Source organism: Chiloscyllium punctatum, chromosome 3 (genome assembly GCF_047496795.1).
Source record: "Chiloscyllium punctatum isolate Juve2018m chromosome 3, sChiPun1.3, whole genome shotgun sequence".
NCBI lineage: Eukaryota > Metazoa > Chordata > Chondrichthyes > Orectolobiformes > Hemiscylliidae > Chiloscyllium > Chiloscyllium punctatum.
In genome coordinates, this window is record NC_092741.1 from 6862410 (window position 1) to 6885325 (window position 22916).

At 45.2% G+C, this 22916-nt stretch overlaps 1 protein-coding gene across 1 annotated transcript in view; it reads right to left on the bottom strand.

Moving 5' to 3' along the window:
- btbd9 (BTB (POZ) domain containing 9) overlaps nucleotides 1-22916 on the bottom strand; it is a 195129-nt gene that overhangs the window by 12221 nt on the left and 159992 nt on the right. The window contains exons 9-10 of the mRNA XM_072550147.1: nucleotides 14449-14556; nucleotides 3840-3918 (exon numbers count right to left, since the gene is read on the bottom strand). Of these exons, the coding sequence (XP_072406248.1) occupies nucleotides 3840-3918; nucleotides 14449-14556 (187 nt within the window). The remainder of the gene's footprint in view (nucleotides 1-3839; nucleotides 3919-14448; nucleotides 14557-22916) is intronic.

Consider the following 22916-nt stretch of genomic DNA (forward strand, 5'->3'; position numbering starts at 1 on the left):
GAAACTCCTTGCCACAGAGAGCTGTAGGGGCAGAGTCCATGTGTATATTTCAGACTGAGATCGATAGATTCTTGATTAGTGGGGAATCAAGATTTATGAGGAAAGGGCAAGAAAATAGACACAAAGAATCAGCCATGATCCTATTGAATAGCAAGGAGGCTCGAGGGGCCAAATGGCCTACTCCTGCCCCTAATTCTTCTGGTCTATAATCTAAGCCATGAACTGGTAAACCAAATGTCTCATGTCTTCTAACCACCCTATTTATGTGTTCTGCTGCCTTCAGGGATGTGTGGGCAAGCACTCTGAAATTCCTCTTGTTCCTCAAGGTTTCCTTGTGTCCTGCCATTGAGTGCTCCCTTAACCTGTTACTTCTCCTAAAGTGCATCATCTCACACTTTTTTCCACATCACTTTAAATCTATACCCTCTTGTTCATTTTTTTTATGAGCAGGAACAGCTTCTCCCTAAATACTCTTTCCAGTTTTGAAGACATCTATCAAATCTCCTATTAGCCTTCTTCTCTCTAAGAGAATTGTCTCAATCTCTTCAATCTAACCTCATCACTGAAGTTTCTCATCCCTGAAACTGTTCTTGTAAATTGCTTCTACATCTTTCCAATGCATTCACATCTTTCCTATAACGTGGCGTCCACAAGTGTATACAATACTCCAGCTGAAATATTACGCGTGTCTTGTACAAATTCAACATCACTTTCTGATCTTGTATTCTATGACCCTATTAGTAAAGCCAAGGACACTGCATGCTTTATTAACTGCTCTTTCCATCTTCAATGATCTGTACACATCTACATCCAAGTCCTTCTATTCTTGCATGTCTTTTAGAACCTTACCCCTGACGAGGGCAGTAAAGAAACATATAAGGTTAAAAGAGAAAAAGTATAACTTAGCGAAGATAAGTGGGAAAACGGAGGACTGGGAAGCTTTTAAAGAACAACAGAGGATTAGTAAGAAGGAAATACGCAGAGAAAAAATGAGGTACGAAGGTAAACTGGCCAAGAATATAAAGGAGGATAGTAAAAGCTTTTTTAGGTATGTCCAAGGCAAAAAAAGGGTTAGGACAAAAATTGGGCCCTTGAAGACAGAAGCAGGGGAATATATTACTGGGAACGAAGAAATGGGAGAGGAATTAAATGGGTACTTCAGATCTGTGTTCACTGGGGAAGACACAAGCAATCTCCCTGAGGTAACAGTGGCTGAAGGACCTGAACTTAAGGGAATTTCTATTTGCCAGGATTTGGTGTTGGAGAGACTGTTAGGTCTGAAGGTTAATAAGTCTCCGGGACCCGATGGCCTGCATCCCAGGGTACTGAAGGAGGTGGCTCGGGAAATCGTGGATGCGCTGGTGATTATTTTCCAGAGTTTGATAGATTCAGAATCAGTTCCTGCGGATTGGAGGGTGGCTAATGTTGTACCACTTTTTAAGAAGGGTGGGTGGGAGAAAGCAGGAAATTATAGACCAGTTAGTCTGACCTCAGTGGTGGGAAAGATGCTGGAGTCTATTATAAAGGATGAAATTACGGCACATCTGGATAATAGTAACAGGATAGGACAGAGTCAGCATGGATTTATGAAGGGGAAATCATGCTTGACTAATCTTCTTGAATTTTTTGAGGATGTAACTCGGAAGATGGACAAGGGAGATCCAGTGGATGTAGTGTACCTGGACTTTCAGAAAGCTTTTGATAAAGTCCCACACAAGAGGTTAGTGAGTAAAATTAGGGCGCACGGGATTGGGGGCAAAGTACTAGATTGGATAGAGAATTGGTTGGCTAATAGGAAACAAAGGGTAGTGATTAACGGCTCCATTTCGAAATGGCAGGCAGTGACCAGTGGGGTACCGCAGGGATCCGTGCTGGGACCGCAGCTTTTTACAATATATGTAAATGATATAGAAGATGGTATCAGCAATAACATTAGCAAATTTGCTGATGACACAAAGCTAGGTGGTAGGGTGAAATGTGATGAGGATGTTAGGGGATTACAGGGTGACCTGGACAAGTTAGGTGAGTGGGCAGATGCATGGCAGATGCAGTTTAATGTGGATAAATGTCTGGTTATCCACTTTGGTGGCAAGAACAGGAAGGCAGATTACTACCTCAATGGTATCAAATTAGGTAAAGGGGCTGTTCAGAGAGATCTGGGTGTTCTTGTCCACCAGTCAATGAAGGCAAGCATGCAGGTACAGCAGGTCGTGAAGAAGGCTAATAGCATGCTGGCCTTCATAACAAGAGGGATTGAGTTTAGAAGCAAAGAGGTTCTTCTGCAGCTGTACAGGGCCCTGGTGAGACCGCACCTGGAGTACTGTGTACAGTTCTGGTCTCCAAATTTGAGGAAAGACATTCTGGCTATTGAGGGAGTGCAGCGTAGGTTCACGAGGTCAATTCCTGGAATGGCAGGATTGCCTTACACGGAAAGACTGAAGCGACTGGGCTTGTATACCCTTGAGTTTAGAAGACTGAGAGGGGATCTGATTGAAACGTATAGGATTATGAAAGGACTGGACACTCTGGCAGGAGGGAACATATTTCTGTTGATGGGGGAGTGCCGAACCAGAGGACACAACTTAAAAATACGGGGTAGACCATTTAGGACAGAGATGAGGAGAAACTACTTCACCCAGAGAGTGGTGGCTGTGTGGAATGCTCTGCCCCAGAGGGCAGTGGAGGCCCAGTCTCTGGATTCATTTAAGAAAGAATTGGATAGAGCTCTTAAAGATAGTGGAGTCAAGGGGTATGGAGATAAGGCTGGAACAGGATACTGATTAGGAATGATCAGCCATGATCATATTGAATGGCGGTGCAGGCTCGAAGGGCAGAATGGCCTACTCCTGCATCTATTGTCTATTGTCTATTGTCTAATTTATATTATATCACAATGTTAATCCCACAAAGTGCCTCATTTGCCACCTAGCCATTCACTGGACCAATTTAGCAACGTCCGTTTGGAGTTCCACACTGTCTTCCTCACAGTTTACAATTCTTCCAAACTTAATGACATCAGCAAAATAAATAAAGTACTCAATTGGTGCTCTCAATTTCTTCCTCATCCAAGAAATATTCATTTGGGCCCTAATTATCCCAATCAATCCTTAGATGACATTTCACTGTTTTTGTGGATTGCCTTTTGCCTTAGTTATAGAGTCATAGAGATGGACAGCACAGAGAGAGACCTTTCAGTCCAACTTGTCCATGCCGATCAGATATCCCAACCCAATCTAGTCCTATTTGCCAGTACCCAGCCGATATCGCTCCAAACCCTTCCTATTCATATACCCATCCAGATGTCTTTTAAATATAATTGTACCAGCCTCCACCACTTCATCTGGCAACTCATTCCACACACACACACCACCCTCTGCGTGAAAATGTTGCCCCTTAGGTCTCTTTTATATTTTTCCCTTCTCACCCTAAACCTATGTCCTCTAGTTATGGACTCCCCAACCCCAGGGAAATGACCTTGTCTATTTACCCTATTCATGTCCCTCATGATTTTGTAAATCTCTATAAGTTCACCCCTCAGCCTCCAACGCTCCAGGGAAAACAGCCCCAGTCTATTCGGCCTCTCCCTATAGCGCAAATCCTCCAACCCTGGCAACATCCTTGTAAATTTTTTCTGAACCCTTTCACGTTTCACAACATCCTTCCTTAAGCATGCCCTGTGGGCTTGGAAGGTGCTGTGTAAATGCAAGTCTATCATGCTTTTCCCTCAATATGCAGTTCTATCTGGTCAGGTGATTCTCCAAAACAATTCCAATCTGACCTTCCCTTTAAGGAAGCTCATAGAACAGTCCTAATACACTGTATTTGCCTGTAAATCACACCTCATTGGCTGTGTTATAGGTCCCGACGATCCTGATAAACACCACTGGCTGCAACTCGAAACTGATAGTTTGCCATGATCTGGAATCAAAACCACAGGAAACACAAATTAAACAGGAGAACAGGATCGATACAAACACTGAGAGATCCTCTCTTCATGAGAGAGTAACATGTTTCAGCAATACCAGAATTAGACCAGCAGCCAAACATTGAGAAATGTGCAAAACTTCAAACTGAGAGAAAGGTTCAAATATGGTTAGGAGATGTAAAACTTTTGCTAATTTGCTTTCCCTCAGTTAAACATTTGAGCTCAGAGAGAGATATTCCTGAGGTGAAAATGTTTATTACTTGCTGAAGATTATTCTCACCTTTCATTAACATCACACATGGATTCCAGGGAGTGCAAGGCCTTACTGTAATTGTAATATCTGATGCAGAATATCTTGAGATAGCAGCAAGACTAAATAACCAGTCATCTTTATAAAGAAGAAAATGACAGACAGTCATGTGGCAGCAATGCTGTTTTATGCACATGCACTCCTTTTGGTAACTTCACCAGGTTGATAACTTGTTTTTCGATATTGCTGGTGTTGCTTTTGGCAAGCTGTCCTGCACTCTCCAATAAGCCAAGGTTGATCCCCTGGCTTGATGGTAATGGTAGGGTAGGGTATGTACCAGACCATGAGGTTGTAGATTGTGTTGGAGGATGATCCTGCTGCTGCTGATAGCCCACAGTACCTCATAGACATGAGAGTCGGCTCGTTAGATCTGTTCAAACTCCATTTAGTACGGTGAATGAAAACAGATCAACACAGCACAGGAACCAACCCTTCAGCCCACCGTATCTGTGCTCAGCATGAAGCCATTTTAAACGAAACCCCATTTACCTGCACCTAGTCGGTGTCCCTCTATTCCCTACCTGTTCATGTGTCTGCCTGAATGTGTCCTAAACACTGCCTTTGGATTTGCTTCTACCTCCTTCCCTGGCAGCACATTTTGGACACCTACCCATATAAAAAGCTTTCCTCATACATCTCCTATCAGCTTATCCCACTTTGACTAAAACTTAAGCCCCCTATTATTTGACATTTCCACCCTGGGAAAAAGACTCTTGATTGTCCACCCCATCCACGACTCTCATAATTTCATATACTTCTGTAAAGTTGTCCCTTGGCCTCCAACACTCTATCTATAACAACCCAAGTTTGTCTGACCTTTCCTAATAGCTAATCTACTTCAACCTTGGCAATATCCTGATAAACCTCTTTTGCACCAAAATCTCTATATCTTTCCTATAGTGTGGTGACCAGAGCTGCAAACAATACTCCAAATGTTGTGCATTGAAGTTTTATATAGCTGCAATATGACTTGCCAACATTTTATACTCAAGGCCCTGTCTGAAGGAGGCAAGCATGCTGTATATACTCTCTACAGCACCCGCAAGATCCCTCTGTATGTCAATGCTGTGAAGGGTCCTGCCATTTACTCCACACTTTCCCCCTGCATTTGACATTCCACAACTGATCAGCTCACAACTATCTGGATTAAACTCCATCTGCCATAACTCTGTCCAATTATTCAACAGACCCACATCCTACTGCATCCTTTGAGAACCTACCTCACAATTCACAACTCCACCAATTTTTGTGTTGTCTGCAAACTTACATATCAGATCACCCACATCCTCATCCAAATCATTTATATGTAATAAACAACAAAGGGCACAGCACTGATCCTTCGAGAACAATACTCTGGTCAGAGAAACACTCCTCTACAACTACTCTGTCTTCCATGGCCAAGACAATTTTGTATCCAACTTAAAATCATCACGGATTCCTATCTCTAAGAAGTCCATTTTTTCCCAAATGTAAGTAAATCCGGTCCCTAAAAACCTTTTCCAATAAATTACTTATCATAGATGTAAGGCTCACCAGCCTATGAACATAGAATCCTAACAGTGCAGATAGAGGCCATTCCAACCATCAAGTCTGCACAACCCTGGGCATCACGGGTCAATTAGCATAGTCAATCCACCTAACCTATACATCTTTGGACTGTGGGGGGGAAACCCACCCAATCACTGGGAAAACACGCAAGCTCTGCACAGACTGTCACCCATACCTGCAATCAAACCCACATCCCTAGCACTGTGACACAGCAGTGCTAACCTAACCATGCTGCCAGTCTATGCTTTCCTGTATTATCTTAAACAAAGGGACAACATAGACGATTCTCCAGTCTTCTGGGTCCTTGCCTGTGGCTAAACAAGATACAAGATCTCTGCCAATGGCTGAGCAATCTCCTTCCTTGCATCCCTCAGTATCCTGAGACAGATCCCATCAGATCCCAGGCACTTACCTACCTTAATGTTTTTCAAGATATCTAACATCTCCTCCTTCTTAACACTGACCTGTCCTTGATTTTGTGGGCGGCACGGTGGCACAGTGGTTAGCACTGCTGCCTCACAGCGCCAGAGACCCGGGTTCAATTCCCGCCTCAGGCGACTGACTGTGTGGAGTTTGCACGTTCTCCCTGTGTCTGCGTGGGTTTCCTCCGGGTGCTCCAGTTTCCTCCCACAGTCCAAAGATGTGCAGGTCAGGTAAATTGGCTATGCTAAATTGCCTGTAGTGTTAGGTAAGGGGTAAATGTAGGGGTATGGGTGGGTTGCGCTTCGGTGGGTCGGTGTGGACTTGTTGGGCCGAAGGGCCTGTTTCCACACTGTAAGTAATCTAATCTAATTATCAACATACCCCTCCCTAATCTTACCATCATCCATGCCCTTCTCCTTGATGACTACCAATACAAAGCGTTCATTAAGAACCTCATCCACTTCCTCTGGTTGCACACACAAATTCTAGCTTCTTTGAGTGGACCTGGTCTTTCCTGAGCTATCATCTTGCTCCCAGTGTATGTATAAAATGCCTTGAGATTCTTATTAATCCTACTTGCCAAGGATATTTCACGGCTTCTTTTTGCTTTTCCCATTCTTGTTTAAATTCTTCCTTTCTTCCTTTCTATTCCTCAAGGGCCGTGTCTGATTCCAGTTTCCTAAACCTTACATATGCTTCCTTTCTCTTTTTGACTAAACTTTCAATATCTTGTCACCCAGGGTTCCCGAATTGTGCCATCATAACCTTTCATTTTCATAGGAACATGCTAGTCCTGAATTCTGATCAACTTCTATGTCAGATGGTCCCTATCTAATTTCTCCAGTTCCTGCCTAATGCTGTTAAAAATAGCCTTCCCCCAATTTTGCATTTTCACCCAAGGACCAGACTTGTTTATATCCACAACTACCTTAAAATTTACTGAATTATGATCCCCGTTACAGAAACGGTCCCTAATTCTAACCCACTGAAACTCTGGTCACCTGACCAGACTCATTCCCCAGAACTAGGTCTTGTATAGTTTCTTCTATGGTTGGACTATCTACAAATTGTTTCACTAAATACTCCTGGATGCAGTTACCAAACTCTGTCCAAGTTAAACACCAGGCACTATGGGAGTTCTAGGTGATATTCGGGAAGTTAAAATCACTTATTATAACAACCCTGTTGTTTTTAGATCTTTCTATGATCTGCTTACACATCTGTCCCTCTATCTCCTGCTGGTTATTGGGAGGCCTGTAGTATAACCCCATCATAGTGACAGCACCTTTCTTTATTCCTGGGTTCACTAGATGAGCCCTCCAGGATATCCTCCCTCACTACAGTTGTGACATTCCCCTTAATCAGTAATGCAATTCCCCCACCCCCTTTTTATATCCCTCTGTATCGAGCCTGAAACACCTAAACCCTGGAACATCGAGTTGCCAGTCCTGTCCCTTCTCTTAACCAAGTTTCTGTAATGCCTACCACATTGAGGTTCTAATCCGGGCTCGTAGCTCACCTGTCTTACCTGCATTAAGATAAATTCCTTTCAGATTGCCAGTTCCACCATCTTCATTAGCCTGGCCCTGCCTGTTCTTTCTATTAGGTAGATTTACTTGACTTAAACCTCTACTTTCTCCTCAATCACTCCACTTGCTGACCTTCGGCTCTGGTTCCCATCACCCCCTCACCCCCTGCTGAGAGGCACTAACAAACCTCCCGTCAGTATATTGGTGCCCATTCAGTTTAGGTACAACCTGTCCTCCTTCTACAGGACCCATCTGCCCTGGAAGAGACCTCAATGACACAGATATCTGAAGCCCTTCCTCCTTTACTAGCTCTTCAGTTATGTATTTAACTGATTCAGTGCCCATTGTCACAAAGCTAGTCCTTTTTTTTGAGTGTTTTAAGTGGTCTGGCCTAGTCTATAACAGATTGGGGGGCTCTTTGTGGGATTTTAAACATGGGTGATAGATGCTAGTGTCTTTATTTCAGGTGTTGGTTTGGTTGGGTAGTCAAAGCTTGGGATAGTAATGGCTCTTTCAGTCACCAAGAGTTTTCTGGATGTGGATGCAGTGACTTTGGAGGTTTTGTAAAAGGTGAATAAGGCCAAGCTGCAGAAATTAGCAGAGAAGCTGGGATTGGACCTGCCTGCTTCTGTGAGGAAAGGAGAGATCATTACAGCAGCAGCTCAGCATTTAAACTCGCTGGAGAAACCATCAGAATCTATAGAGATGGCAAGAATTCAATTGTAAATGAAGCAGCTTGAGTTAGAGGCTAGAGATAAGGAAAGGGCAGCAGAAATGAAACAGTTTGAGCTATGATTAAAAGCAGAAGAGGGGGAGAAAGAGAGAGCTTTTAAACTTCAAAGACTAACACTTAAAAATGAAAGTTAGCTTAAAATGCTGGAGATAAAGGCTGAGGGTAGGCTTAGTAGGAAGAAAGAGAGGATGAGCAAGCCCCTGGTAGTCAGAAACCCAGTTCAAGCATTGCCTAAATTTGATGAGAAGGATATGGAAGCATTTTTCATCTCATTTGAAAAGCTGGCTAAACAAATGCAGTGGCCTGTGGCAATGTGGGTTTTATTGATCCAAACAAATCTGTAGGTAGGGCTAGTGAGGTATTCACATCAGTATGAGAGGAGGTATCTGGGAGTAAGAGGAGGTGAAAAAAGCCATTTTACGTGCGTATGAGCTTGTACCAGAAGCCTATAGACAACATTTCAGGAATCTGAGGAGGGACCCTGGTCAAACCTTTATTGAGTTTGACAGGATCAAACAGAGTAATTTCAATAGATGGATCAGAGCTCTAAAAATCGAGCAAAACTATGATGCCCTTTGAGTGGTAATTATTTTGGAAGAATTAAAAAATTCAGTGCCTGAAGTAGTGCAAACTCATGTGGAAGAGCAGGGAGTTAAAACAGCGGTTAGCAGCTGAAGGGGCTGATAGTTATGAGCTGGTCCATAAAACTCAGTTTGGCTTCCAGAATCCATTTCAGGGACAGAAACTGGGGCAAAGAGAAATCCTCATGTGGAGAGGGAAAGGTAGATCTCAGTGAAGATCATAAGGAGAACTTACCATTGGGTAAAAAAAGAAACCCTTGAGGGGGACAAAGAAGTTAAAAAGCTCCAGTGTTTTCACTGTAATAAAGTGGGCCACACAAAATCACAGTGTTGGTGGGCTAGGAGAAAGGCAGATGTAGGAAAACCAGACAAGCCTGGGAGTTTTGTTGGACTAGTAACAAAAAGCACAAGGGAAGTTAGACAACTGCCTCAGTGTACAAGACAGAACAGAGAACAGTACAGCACAGAACAGGCCCTTCAGCCCACGATGTTGTGCTGACCACTGATCCTCATGTATGCACCCTTAAATTTCTGTGACCATATGCATGTCCAGGAGTCTCTTAAATGTCCCAATGACCCTGCCTCCACAACTGCTGCTGGCAAAGCATTCCATGCTCTCACAACTCTCTGTGTAAAGAACCTGCCTCTGACATCCCCTCTATACTTTCCTCCAACCAGCTTAAAACAATGACCCCTCGTGTTAGTCATTTCTGCCCTGGGAAATAGTCTCTCGCTATTGATTCTATCTGTGCCTCTCATTATCTTGTATACCTCAATTAGGTCCCCTCTTCTCCTCCTTTTCTCCAATGAAAAAAGTCCGAGCTCAGTCAACCTCTCTTCATAAGATAAGCCCTCCAGTCCAGGCAGCATCCTGGTAAACCTCCTCTGAACCCGCTCCAAAGCATCCACATCTTTCTTATAATAGGGCAACCAGAACTGGACGCAGTATTCCAAGTGCGGTCTAACCAAAGTTTTATAGAGCTGCAACAAGATCTCATGACTCTTAAACTCAATCCCCCTGGTAATGAAAGCCAAAACACCATATGCTTTCTTAACAACCCTGTCCACTTGGGTGGCCATTTTAAGAGTCCAGAGAAGAGTGGAGAATTTGTGGAAGGAGTACTGGACAAACTCTCAGCTCCAGGAATACAACTTGTCCCTGAAAATGATACAGCTGATTCACTGGTAGGTGTGCTGCCTACTCTAGTTGAAAAGAGATGCAGGCAACTGAAGACCTGGAGAATGTTTATCCAGGAATTTTCCCAGATTGTGAAGCAAGTTGAAGCAGGAGAGATCAAAAGGAACACAAAAGGAAGCTGACACAGCATTCTCTGAGATCTTTTTTGATCAGATAAATGGAACAGAAAAGGAGCAAATAGATAAATATGCTACGTTTATTGAATTACAGCAGAACGAGGAGTTAAAACAGTTATATCAAAAGGCATTTACAGAGAAGGAAAGTGAATGCATCCCTGTGTGTTATTACTTAACAAATGATGTCTTCATGAGGAAATGAAGACAATCACACACTCAAACAGACAAGTGGGCAGAGATTCATCAACTTATTTTGCCAGTAAGGTACAGAAAGGAGGTGCTTCGAGAGGCGCATGAACTACCACTTGGAGATCATTTAGGGGTGAGGAAAACATCTAACCAAAACTCTATCAACAAACACATCGCGTTAGATCCCATCTATAACCCCCTGAGAAAAGTAACAGGAAGTGACTTCACCACAGGAAAAACATCACCACAGGAAATGACATCACCAATCCAAAGAAACCCAAACATATAAAGAGAAAGCAGGAATTTTCAGCATTGCTTCGCCTGAGGCCCACTGAAGATGTTACCTAGTAGGGTAATGAACCTTTCAGCTCGGCAAACTCGAATGATATACGGAGGCGTTCGGTGGTGGGTGTACCACAGCCTGAATTTGCATGGGGTTGTGCATGTATATAGTTAGTATTGTATATATGTGTGTTTAGACTCCTAATTGGGATTTTGAAGGGTTAAAAATGAAACCAGCTTTTGGTATTGATGGTTCTTTTTTTTAAGGGGTGAGCTGTCACAAACCTAGTCCTTTTTTTTCTAAAAGCTGTTCCTTGGCTCAAGGACACTGTGTCTTTGATTTTTTTTCAGAGGGATAATAAACCAGGTTGGGCTCCAATCAGACTGGTTTGGTACAGGGATGAAAAGGATTTTGAGAGGCCTTTTTGTTTATATGTAAACAGATGAGACTTCAGGCCAAAGTGGTCATGCTTTAGAAGTGACCTGTGTAATGAAAGTGGAGTGGTCGGCTCTCTAGAGCAGGTTAGCCCAGAACTGGTTGGGAGTTCAACAGTAAACTGTGTGGAAACTCTCTCTTCTCCCCTTCTAACTTCAACCTGTCGGCATCTGATCCTTTTCTGTACTGTGTTTTAAGGGAGTTTGCTTATTGGACTGTCGTATATATTCAGAACAGCATAATTAAGTCTAGTTTGGATAGACTGAGTTCTGTAGGGCTTCTTTATTCTGTTCTTTGTGTTTCATTGTGTAATTTTGTGAATAAATTTTTTGTCTGTTTTTAAACCTGGTAGTCAACCAAGCTAACTTAATCTGGGAAATTTTCACTGTACACTTAGCGATATAAATTATGGCCTGGGCTGCCTGCTTTAGAATGTTTTGAGTGGTCTGGCCTAGTTCATAACACTATTTCTGGCCTCACTAGCACATGGCACAGGGAGTAATCCCAAGGTTATAACCCTTTCAACTTCCTACCTGTCTTCCTAAACTTCCTTTGGTGGAGGGAGTGGGTGTTTGTGGATGTGGTGCTCATTAGTACTGTTTTGTCCTGGATGGTGTCAAGTTTCTTGTGTTGTTGGAGCTGCACCCACCCAGACAAATCAGAGTATTCCAGCACACGTCTAACTTGTACCCTGTAGATGGTGGACAGGCTGTGGGGAGTCAGGAGGTCAGTTACTGAGCACAGTATTCCTAGCCTCTGACCCGCTATTGAACCATTGTGTTTATGTGACAAGTCAATGGTAGTTTCTGCTCAATGGGAACTCCCAAGGGTGTTGATAGGAGAGCATCCATGATGGTGACACCATTGAATGTCAAGGGGCGGTGATTGGATTATCTCTTACAGGAGGTAGTCATGCAAGGCATGAATATTACATATCACTTGTCAGCCCAAACCCGGATATTGTCCGGACCTTCTTGTATTTGAACATGGACTGCTTTGGTATTTCAGAAGTAACAAAAGATGCTGAACATTGCGTAATCATCAGCGAGCATCCCCACTTCTGACCTTATGATGGAGTAAAGGTCATTGATGAAGCAACTGAAGATGGTTGGGCCTAGGACACTACCCTGAGGAACCCCTGCAGAGATGCCTTGGAGCTGAGATGACAGACCCTCTACAACCACAACCATCTTCCTCTGTGTCAGGTATGACTCTAACCAGCGGAGTGTTACTCATTGATTCCAGTTTTGCCCGGGCTCCTTGATGCCACACTCAGTTGAATGCAGCCTTGATGTCAAGGGCTGTCCCTCTCCCCTCCCCTCTGGAATTCAGCTCTTTTGTCCATGTTTGACCCAAGGTTGGAATGAGGTCAGGAGCTGGGTGACCCTGGGGGAACCCAAACTGGGCGTCACTGAGCAGGTTATTGCTGTGAATGCTTCAACCTGATCTTTCGCATTCCATATTCTCTCTTCCATCATTGTGGATGGGGATATTTGTGGAGCTTCCTTCTCTAGCGATTTGTTTAATTGCCCATGACCATTCACGATTGGATGTGACAGGATTGCAGAGCTTAGATCTGATCCCTTGTTTGTGGGATCCCTTAGCTCTGCCGATCACTTGCTGCTTATGAAAATAGTCTTGTTGACACCACATTATCAGCTATGCTTGGTGCTGCTCCTGACATGCCCTCCTACACTCTCCACTGAACCAGTGTTAATCCCCTGGCTTGATGGTAATGGTTGAGTGGGGGATATGCCAGGCCATGAGGTTACCTGCTACAGACCCAGTTTAGCAGCTATGTCCTTTAGGACCTAACCAGCTTGACCTATAGTACTGCTGCCGAGCTACTCTTGGTGGTGGACAGTGAAATCCCCCACCCAGAGTACACTTTGCACCCTTACCATCCTCAGTATTTCCTCCAAAGGCTGTTCAACATGGAAGAGTCGTGACACATCAGCTGAAGGAGGACATGACGTGGTTATCAATCAGAGGTTTTCTCTCCATGGTGAACCTGAAGCAATGAGACTTCATGGGTACTGGAGTCAACATTGAGGACTCCCAGGGAAGCCCATCCCAACTGTATCCCACTGTGTTGCCACCTCTGCTGAGTATGCCCTTCCTGTGGGGTACTCTGGGATATTCCAGGGGTATCCAGGGATGTTAATAGCATCTTATTCCTCGGATGCTGCCAGACTGCCTGTGTTTTTCCAGCACCAGATGCTTCAATGATGTGAATAGCAGTGTCTGAGCAATTGTCCTCAGGGTATGGTTCCGTGAGTATGACTATATCAGGCTGTTGCTTGACTAGTCTGTGAGGCAGCTCTCTCAGGTGTTGGCACCAGCCCCCAAACATTAGGAAGGTGTACTTTCAGGGTCGACAGGGCTACTTCTCCCATTAACCTTTCCAGTGTCTAGGTCGATACTGGGTGGTCCATTGGTTTTGTTTCTTTCTAGAGATTTCATAGCGATGGTACAACGGAGTGGCCTGCAAGATCATTTCAGAGGGCAGTTGAGAGTCAACCCATTGCTGTGGGTCTGAAGTTACATGTAGGCCAGGCCAGGTGAGGATAGTAGATTTCTTTCTTTAAATCATAGAATTCCTACAGTGTGAAAACAGGCCATTCGGACCAACAAGTCCACACTGACCCATTCCCCTATCCTATTACCCTACACATCCCTGGACACTATGGGCAATTTAGCATGTCCAATCCACCTGAACTGCATATCTTTGGACTGTGGGAAGAAACCAGAGCACCCGGAGGAAACCCACACAGACACGGGGAGAATGTGCAAACTCCACACAGACAGTCGCCTGAGGTGGGAATCAAGGACATTAGTGAACGAGATGGGTTTTTCTGACAGTCAATAATGCATTCACAGTTGGTAGCCTGACTCTGACAGAGAGTTATGATAGTGACAATGATACCGAAACAGTTACGTGGCACTCACTCTGGCACAGGTTCTGTTATATCTGCTAACAATTTATATCTTAGAGAATTTAAACAAACACACGACCAATGAAATTAGCAGTTGACTACTCAAACGTTTGAACTTAATGCACCTTTTAATAAGATTAGTTTGTCAATTTGTGCTAAATGTATATGTGCAAACATCCATTTCCCAATAGTAGCGTAACCATTAAAGGTAAATTGTGAAAACAGCACTGAACGATTCTGACCTGCATGTAACTTTTGTACGATCTGCCACCATCCTCCACTGCTGCTGGTTGTTGGAGACTTCAATATAGAAACTGTAGCTTCGATCATCACAATCCCACAGCAGTAACCTGATTGGAAACACATACTGTAAAATGGAACAGGTCACTCAGTTCCTTGAGCCTGTTGCACAGGAACACGGAAGGCCATTGAGCAACCCCTTCTACAGCCTGTTCTACACTTAATACTTATTGCATTCAACAGCTTCAGATTGGGAACCCATCCCATTCCTTCCCTTTCTTTAAGCTCTACTTGTTGCACTCTCTGTCCTCTCACCCCTTCAGTTACTCCAGTTGGACTGTCTGCTCCTCCCAGGTTGGCAGTTAGATAAACCATTGTTCAAGGAGAAAGTGACGACTGCAGATACAGGATGCCTCGTTCCTGATGAAGGGCTTTTACCACAAACGTCCATTCTCCTGCTCCTCGGATGCTGCCTGAACTGGTGTGCTTTCCCAGCACCACACTCCAACACCATTATCCTGCCATTCTCACAGTCTGATCACTTAACGTGCACAGCCAACATCCTTTCGCCCCCAGCACGACATCTCCCCGCCCCGACTTGTACATACAGGCTGCCCACTCCACACTTCACATCAGCTCAGATGACGTCATTGAGACTCAAAACGTTAGTTTGTTCTCTCTCCTTGGATGCTGCCTGACCCACTGTGATCTCCAGCATGTTTGTTTTCAGAAGAAGCACATTCAGCTCCTCAAGGCTACTGCATAGGAACAGACAATCATTCAGATCAGCTCCCCTTCAATCTGTTACACAGAAACAGGAAGAGGTCTCTCAGTTCCCCATGTCTGTAATACAGGAACAGGAAGAGGTCTCTCAGTTCCCCATGTCTGTAATACAGAAACAGGAAGAGGTCTCTCAGTTCCCCATGTCTGCTATACAGGAACAGGAAGAGGTCTCTCAGTTCCCCATGTCTGCTATACAGGAACAGGAAGAGGTCACTCAGTTCCCCAAGTCTGTAATACAGGAACAGGAAGAGGTCTCTCAGTTCCCCATGTCTGCTATACAGGAACAGGAAGAGGTCACTCAGTTCCCCAAGTCTGTAATACAGGAACAGGAAGAGGTCTCTCAGTTCCCCATGTCTGTAATACAGGAACAGGAAGAGGTCTCTCAGTTCCCCATGTCTGCTATACAGGAACAGGAAGAGGTCACTCAGTTCCCCAAGTCTGTAATACAGGAACAGGAAGAGGTCTCTCAGTTCCCCAAGTCTGCTATACAGGAACAGGAAGAGGTCACTCAGTTCCCCAAGTCTGTTACACAGGAACAGGAAGAGGTCTCTCAGTCCCTCATGTCTGTAATACAGGAACAGGAAGAGGTCTCTCAGTCCCTCATGTCTGTAATACAGGAACAGGAAGAGGTCTCTCAGTTCCCCATGTCTGTAATACAGGAACAGGAAGAGGTCTCTCAGTTCCCCATGTCGGTAATACAGGAACAGGAAGAGGTCACTCAGTCTCTCATGTCTGTAATACAGGAACAGGAAGAGGTCTCTCAGTCTCTCATGTCTGTAATACAGGAACAGGAAGAGGTCACTCAGTCTCTCATGTCTGTAATACAGGAACAGGAAGAGGTCTCTCAGTCCCCCATGTCTGTAATACAGGAACAGGAAGAGGTCTCTCAGTTCCCCATGTCTGTAATAGAGGAACAGGAAGAGGTCTCTCAGTTCCCCATGTCTGTAATACAGGAACAGGAAGAGGTCTCTCAGTTCCCCATGTCTGTAATACAGGAACAGGAGGAGGTCTCTCAGTCTCTCATGTCTGTAATACAGGAACAGGAAGAGGTCTCTCAGTCTCTCATGTCTGTTATACAGGAACAGGAAGAGGTCTCTCAGTTCCCTCATGTCTGCAATACAGGAACAGGAAGAGGTCTCTCAGTCTCTCATGTCTGTAATACAGGAACAGGAAGAGGTCTCTCAGTCTCTCATGTCTGTAATACAGGAACAGGAAGAGGTCACTCAGTCTCTCATGTCTGTAATACAGGAACAGGAAGAGGTCTCTCAGTCCCCCATGTCTGTAATACAGGAACAGGAAGAGGTCTCTCAGTTCCCCATGTCTGTAATACAGGAACAGGAAGAGGTCTCTCAGTCTCTCATGTCTGTAATACAGGAACAGGAAGAGGTCTCTCAGTCTCTCATGTCTGTAATACAGGAACAGGAAGAGGTCTCTCAGTCTCTCATGTCTGTTATACAGGAACAGGAAGAGGTCTCTCAGTTCCCTCATGTCTGTAATACAGGAACAGGAAGAGGTCTCTCAGTCTCTCATGTCTGTAATACAGGAACAGGAAGAGGTCACTCAGTCTCTCATGTCTGTAATACAGGAACAGGAAGAGGTCTCTCAGACCCCATGTCTGTAATACAGGAACAGGAAGAGGTCTCTCAGTCCCTCATGTCTGTAATACAGGAACAGGAAGAGGTCTCTCAGTCTCTCATGTCTGTAATACAGGAACAGGAAGAGGTCTCTCAGTCTCTCATGTCTGTAATACAGGAACAGGAAGAGGTCTCTCAGTTCCCCATGTCTGTAATACAGGAACAGGAAGAGGTCTCTCAGTCTCTCATGTCTGTAATACAGGAACAGGAAGAGGTCTCTCAGTCTCTCATGTCTGTAATACAGGAACAGGAAGAGGTCTCTCAGTTCCCCATGTCTGTAATACAGGAACAGGAAGAGGTCTCTCAGTTCCCCATGTCTGTAATACAGGAACAGGAAGAGGTCTCTCAGTCCCTCATGTCTGTAATACAGGAACAGGAAGAGGTCTCTCAGTCCCCCATGTCTGTAATACAGGAACAGGAAGAGGTCTCTCAGTCTCTCATGTCTGTAATACAGGAACAGGAAGAGGTCTCTCAGTTCCCCATGTCTGTTATACAGGAACAGGAAGAGGTCTCTCAGTCTCTCATGTCTGTAATACAGGAACAGGAAGAGGTCTCTCAGTTCCCCATGTCTGTAATACAGGAACAGGAAGAGGTCTCTCAGTTCCCCATGTCTGTTATACAGGAACAGGAAGAGGTCTCTCAGTTCCCTCATGTCTGTTATACAGGAACAGGAAGAGGTCTCTCAGTCTCTCATGTCTGTAATACAGGAACAGGAAGAGGTCTCTCAGTCCCCCATGTCTGTAATACAGGAACAGGAAGAGGTCTCTCAGTTCCCCATGTCTGTTATACAGGAACAGGAAGAGGTCTCTCAGTCTCTCATGTCTGTAATACAGGAACAGGAAGAGGTCTCTCAGTTCCCCATGTCTGTAATACAGGAACAGGAAGAGGTCTCTCAGTTCCCCATGTCTGTTATACAGGAACAGGAAGAGGTCTCTCAGTTCCCTCATGTCTGTTATACAGGAACAGGAAGAGGTCTCTCAGTCTCTCATGTCTGTAATACAGGAACAGGAAGAGGTCTCTCAGTTCCCCATGTCTGTAATACAGGAACAGGAAGAGGTCTGTCAGTTCCCCATGTCTGTAATACAGGAACAGGAAGAGGTCTCTCAGTTCCCTCATGTCTGTTATACAGGAACAGGAAGAGGTCTCTCAGTTCCCCATGTCTGTAATACAGGAACAGGAAGAGGTCACTCAGTCCCTGAGTACAGGAGGAGGCCATCTGACTGCTAGAGTTTGTTGTATTTTTCTATAAGTGAAGATACTCAGTAAAGTGTATATCTCCACCAAAAGAGTCTCTCCTCTCATTTATCTCTCCACCCTTCAGGCTCTCTGCCTCTATTCCTGATGAAGGGCTTTTGCCCGAAACGTCGATTTTCCTGCTCCTCGGATGCTGCCTGAACTGCTGTGCTTTTGCAGCAACACTCTAATCTAGAATTTCCACCAAAAGAACAAAAGAGAAGTGCGGTAAATGAACAGGCCCTTTAGCCCTCCACCTGTACTAGCATCTTGCCCTAACTAATCTAAAAAACAAACCTCCTGCCCTTATTCAGTCCATATTCCTCTATTCCCTCCCTATTCATGTAACCATCCCAATGCCTCTTATATGTGCCCCACCTGCCTGTTTCCACCCCCTCTTCTGGCAGTGTGTTCCAGGCTCCTCCCATTCTCTGCTTGAAAAACCTCCCTCCCACATCTCTCTTCAAATTTCCCCCTCTTACCTTGAATCTGTGACCCCTTATAATTGAAAATTCACCCCTGGGAAAATCCTCTGCCTATCTAGGCCTCTCATCATTATGTAGACCTCTATGAGACCTCCTCTCAGCCCCTATCTTTCCAGTGAAAACATGCTAATCTTTTTAACCTTTCCTCATGGCCAATGCCCTCGAGACCAGGCGACATCCTGGTGAACCTTCTCTGTACTCTCTGCAGAGCTTCCACTTCCTTCTGGTAGTGTGGTGACCAAAACCACACAACACTCCACATGCAATCTAATAAGGGTTTTTATAAAGCCGCAACGTGGTTTCCCAACTCTTGTATTCCATGTACCAGCTCATGAAGGTGAGCATGCCATATGCATTCTTCATCACCTTGGCCACCTGTGTTGCCACTTTTCATGCCCAGATCCACCTGCATGTTAATGTTCTGACACCTGTCCTGGCTCGTTGCCGAGCACCAAATCCAAAATGGCCTCTCCCTTTGTCGGTCTGTCTACGTACTGAGTAAGGAAACCCTCCTGAACACACCTGACAAAAACAGCTCCATCCTAACCATCTGCACTAAGGAGATTCCAGTCAATATTGGGAAAGTTGAAGTCACCCATAACAACAACCCTGCTACATCTGCATTTTTCCTAAATCTGTCCACCTATGAGTTCTTCGATCTCCCAACTGCTATTAGGGGGGTCTGTAGAAAACCCCCAATGAGGTGGCTGTTCCCTTGCTGTTCTTAACTTCCACCCACACTGACTCAGTAGACAAATGGCTATTCTGGCTATTGAGGGAGTGCAGCGTAGGTTCACGAGGTCAATTCCTGGAATGGCAGGATTGCCTTACACGGAAAGACTGAAGCGACTGGGCTTGTATACCCTTGAGTTTAGAAGACTGAGAGGGGATCTGATTGAAACGTATAGGCTTATGAAAGGACTGGACACTCTGGCAGGAGGGAACATATTTCCGTTGATGGGGGAGTGCCGAACCAGAGGACACAACTTAAAAATACGGGGTAGACCATTTAGGACAGAGATGAGGAGAAACTACTTCACACAGAGAGTGGTGGCTGTGTGGAATGCTCTGCCCCAGAGGGCAGTGGAGGCCCAGTCTCTGGATTCTTTTAAGAAAGAATTGGATAGAGCTCTTAAAGATAGTGGAGTCAAGGGGTATGGAGATAAGGCTGGAACAGGATACTAATTAGGAATGATCAGCCATGATCATATTGAATGGCGGTGCAGGCTCGAAGGGCAGAATGGCCTACTCCTGCATCTATTGTCTATTGTCTATTGTCTATTGTCTAAACCTTCCTCAACAACCTTCGTTTCTGGAGCTGTGGCACACTCTCTAATTAGCAATGCTACACCTCCTCCTCTTTTTCCACCCTCCCTGATCTTTTTAAACATTTTAAACCCTGGAAAATCCAGCAACCATTCCTGCCCCTGTGAAACCCACGTCTCCGTTATGGCCACAACATCATTGTCCCAAGTACTGATCCATCCTCTAAGTTCGTCACTCTTATTTCTGACACTCCTTCCGTTAAAGCAGACACACTTTAACCAATCCTTTTGTTTTATTGTGTCAGAAACCTTCCCGATAAATTCACTGCACCTTGTCACTGTCCCATCTACAACTGCCCCCCTCTCAGATATGTGGCTCTGATTCCCACCCCCCACTGGAGAAAGTGAAGACTGCAGATGTTGGAGATCAGAGCTGAAAATGTGTTGCTGGAAAAGCGCAGCAGGTCAGGCAGCATCCAAGGAGCAGGAGAATCGATGTTTCGGGCATAAGCCCTTTTCCAGCAACACATTTTCAGCTCCCACCTCCCACTGCCAAACTAGTTTAAACCCTCCTGAATCGCACAAGCAAATCTCCCACCCAGGACATTTGTGCCCCTCCAGTTCAGGTGCAACCCGTCCTTCATGTACAGGTCCCACCTTCCCCAGAAGGTATCCCAATGGTCTAGGTATCTGAAGCCCTCCCTCCTGCACCAGCCTCACAGCCACGTGTTAAGCTGCATTTTGCTGACTGTTCCTCAACTCACTATCTCGTGGCACAGGTAGCAAACCCAAGATCACTACTATACTTGTCCTGCTCTTCAGCTTCCAACCTAACTCTCTGGAGTCACTTTTCAGATCCTCAATCCCTCTCCTGGCTATATCATTGGTGCCGTTATGTACCACGATTTCTGGCTGCTCACCCTCCCCCTTTAGAATCTCGTGAACCCGATCGGCGACATCCTGGACCCTGGCACCAGGGAGGCAACGTACCTTCTGGGACTCCCATTCCTGACCTCAAAATCTCCTGTCAATCTGTCTAACTATTGAGTCCCTTACTACGAGCGCTTTTCTATTTCTCTCACTTCCCTTCTGAGCCACAGTGCCAGGCTCAGTGCCAGAGACCTGACAACTATGGCTTTCCCCTGGTAGGCTGCCTCCACCAGCAGTATCCAACACGGTATACTTATTGCTGAGGGGAACAGCCACAGGGGATCCCTGCTCTGATCATCGGTTCCCTTTCCCCCCCCTGACAGTAACCCAGCTGTCCTTATCCTGTGTCTGGGGAGTGACCACCTCCCTGTACATCCTCTCAATTTCCCCCTCAGCCTCCCGGATGATCCATAGTTCATCCAGCTCCAGCTCCAGCTCCAGTTCCCCAATTTGGTTTTCAAGGAGCTGGAGTTGGGTGTGCACTTCCTGCAAATATAGTCGACAGAGACATGTGAAGAGTCTCTCACCTGCCACATTCTGCAGGAGGAACATGCAACTACCTGACATCCATATCCCGTACTCTGAAAGCTCACATGGGACTAAACAAGGAAGAGGGAAATAAAAGAAAACCTGAAGAACTTAGCGAGTTTACAGACCTTGGTTGGGTCTCAGGTTTAGATCTCATCCCCCCCCACCTCAGATGTGTAGCGCTGGTTCCCACCTCCCTGCCCAACTCATTTAAACCATCCCAAACCACACAAAGAAATCTCCTACCCAGGACATTTGTGCCCTTCCTACTCCTTTTGATTAAATTTACCATTTCCCTTGTCATCGTGGTTACTGAATCCTGTCATTCCCATCCTTCTGTTTTGAAGAACATCAATATCCTGGACTTTAATCAACTGGTTGTTAAAAGCCATCCACATGCCAGACACAGATTGTCCCTCAAATATCTGCTTCCAATCCACATTCCCCGGTTCCCATCTAATTTGGATTTAACTGGCCTTTGCCCAATTAAGGATTCCTGAGATGACACGGTGGCTCAGTGGTTAGCACTGCTGCCTCACAACGCCAGGGACCTGTGTTCGATTCCAGCCTCGACACATTCTCCCCGTGTCTGCGTGGGTTTCCTCCGGGTGCTCCAGTTTCCTCCCACAGTCCAAAGATGTGCAGGTCAGGGTGGATTGGCAAGTGAACATAGAACATAACCGTACAGGCCCTTCGGTCCTCGATGTTGTGCCGATCTGTGGAACCAATCTGAAGCCCATCTAACCGTCACTATTCCATTATCAAGCCTATAGTTATCCAAAGACCACTTAAGCGATCTTAAAGATAGCGAGTCTACTACTATTGCTGGCAGTGTGTTCCACACCCCTGTGAGTAACAAAACGATCTCTGATATCTGTCCTAAATCTATCACCCCTCAATTTAAAGCTATGTCCCCTTGTACTAGCCATCACCATCTGAGAAAAAAGACTCTCCCTGTCCACCCTATCTAATCTTCTGATTATCTTATCTGTCTCAATGAAGTCAACTCTGAACCTTCTTCTCTCCAATGAAAACAGCCTCAAAGCCCTCAGCCCTTCCTCGTAAGACTTTCCCTCCATACCAGGCAACATCCTGGTAAACCTCCTCTGAACCCTTTCCAAAGCTTCTAAATCTTTCCTATAATGCGGTGACCAGAACTGTCCACATTACTCCAGGTGCGGCCACACCAGAGTTGTGCACAGCTGCAACATGAACTTGTGGCTCCAAAACTCATTCCCTCTACCAATAAAAGCTAACACACTGTATGCCTTCTTAACAACCCTATCAATCTGAGTGGCATCTTTCAGGGATCTATCTACCTGGACACCGAGATCTCTCTGCTCATCTACACTGCCAAAAGTATTACCATTAGCCCACGACTCCATATTCCTGTTACTCCTTCCAAAGTGAATCACCTCACACTTTGTCACATTAAACTCCATCTGCCACCTCTCAGCCCAGCTCTGCAGCTTATCCATGTCCCTATGTAGCCTACAATATCCTTCGACACTATCCACAACTCCATCGACCTTAGTGTCATCCGCAAATTTACTAACCCATCCTTCTACGCCCTCATTCAGGTCATTTATAAAAATGCCAAACAGCAGTGGAC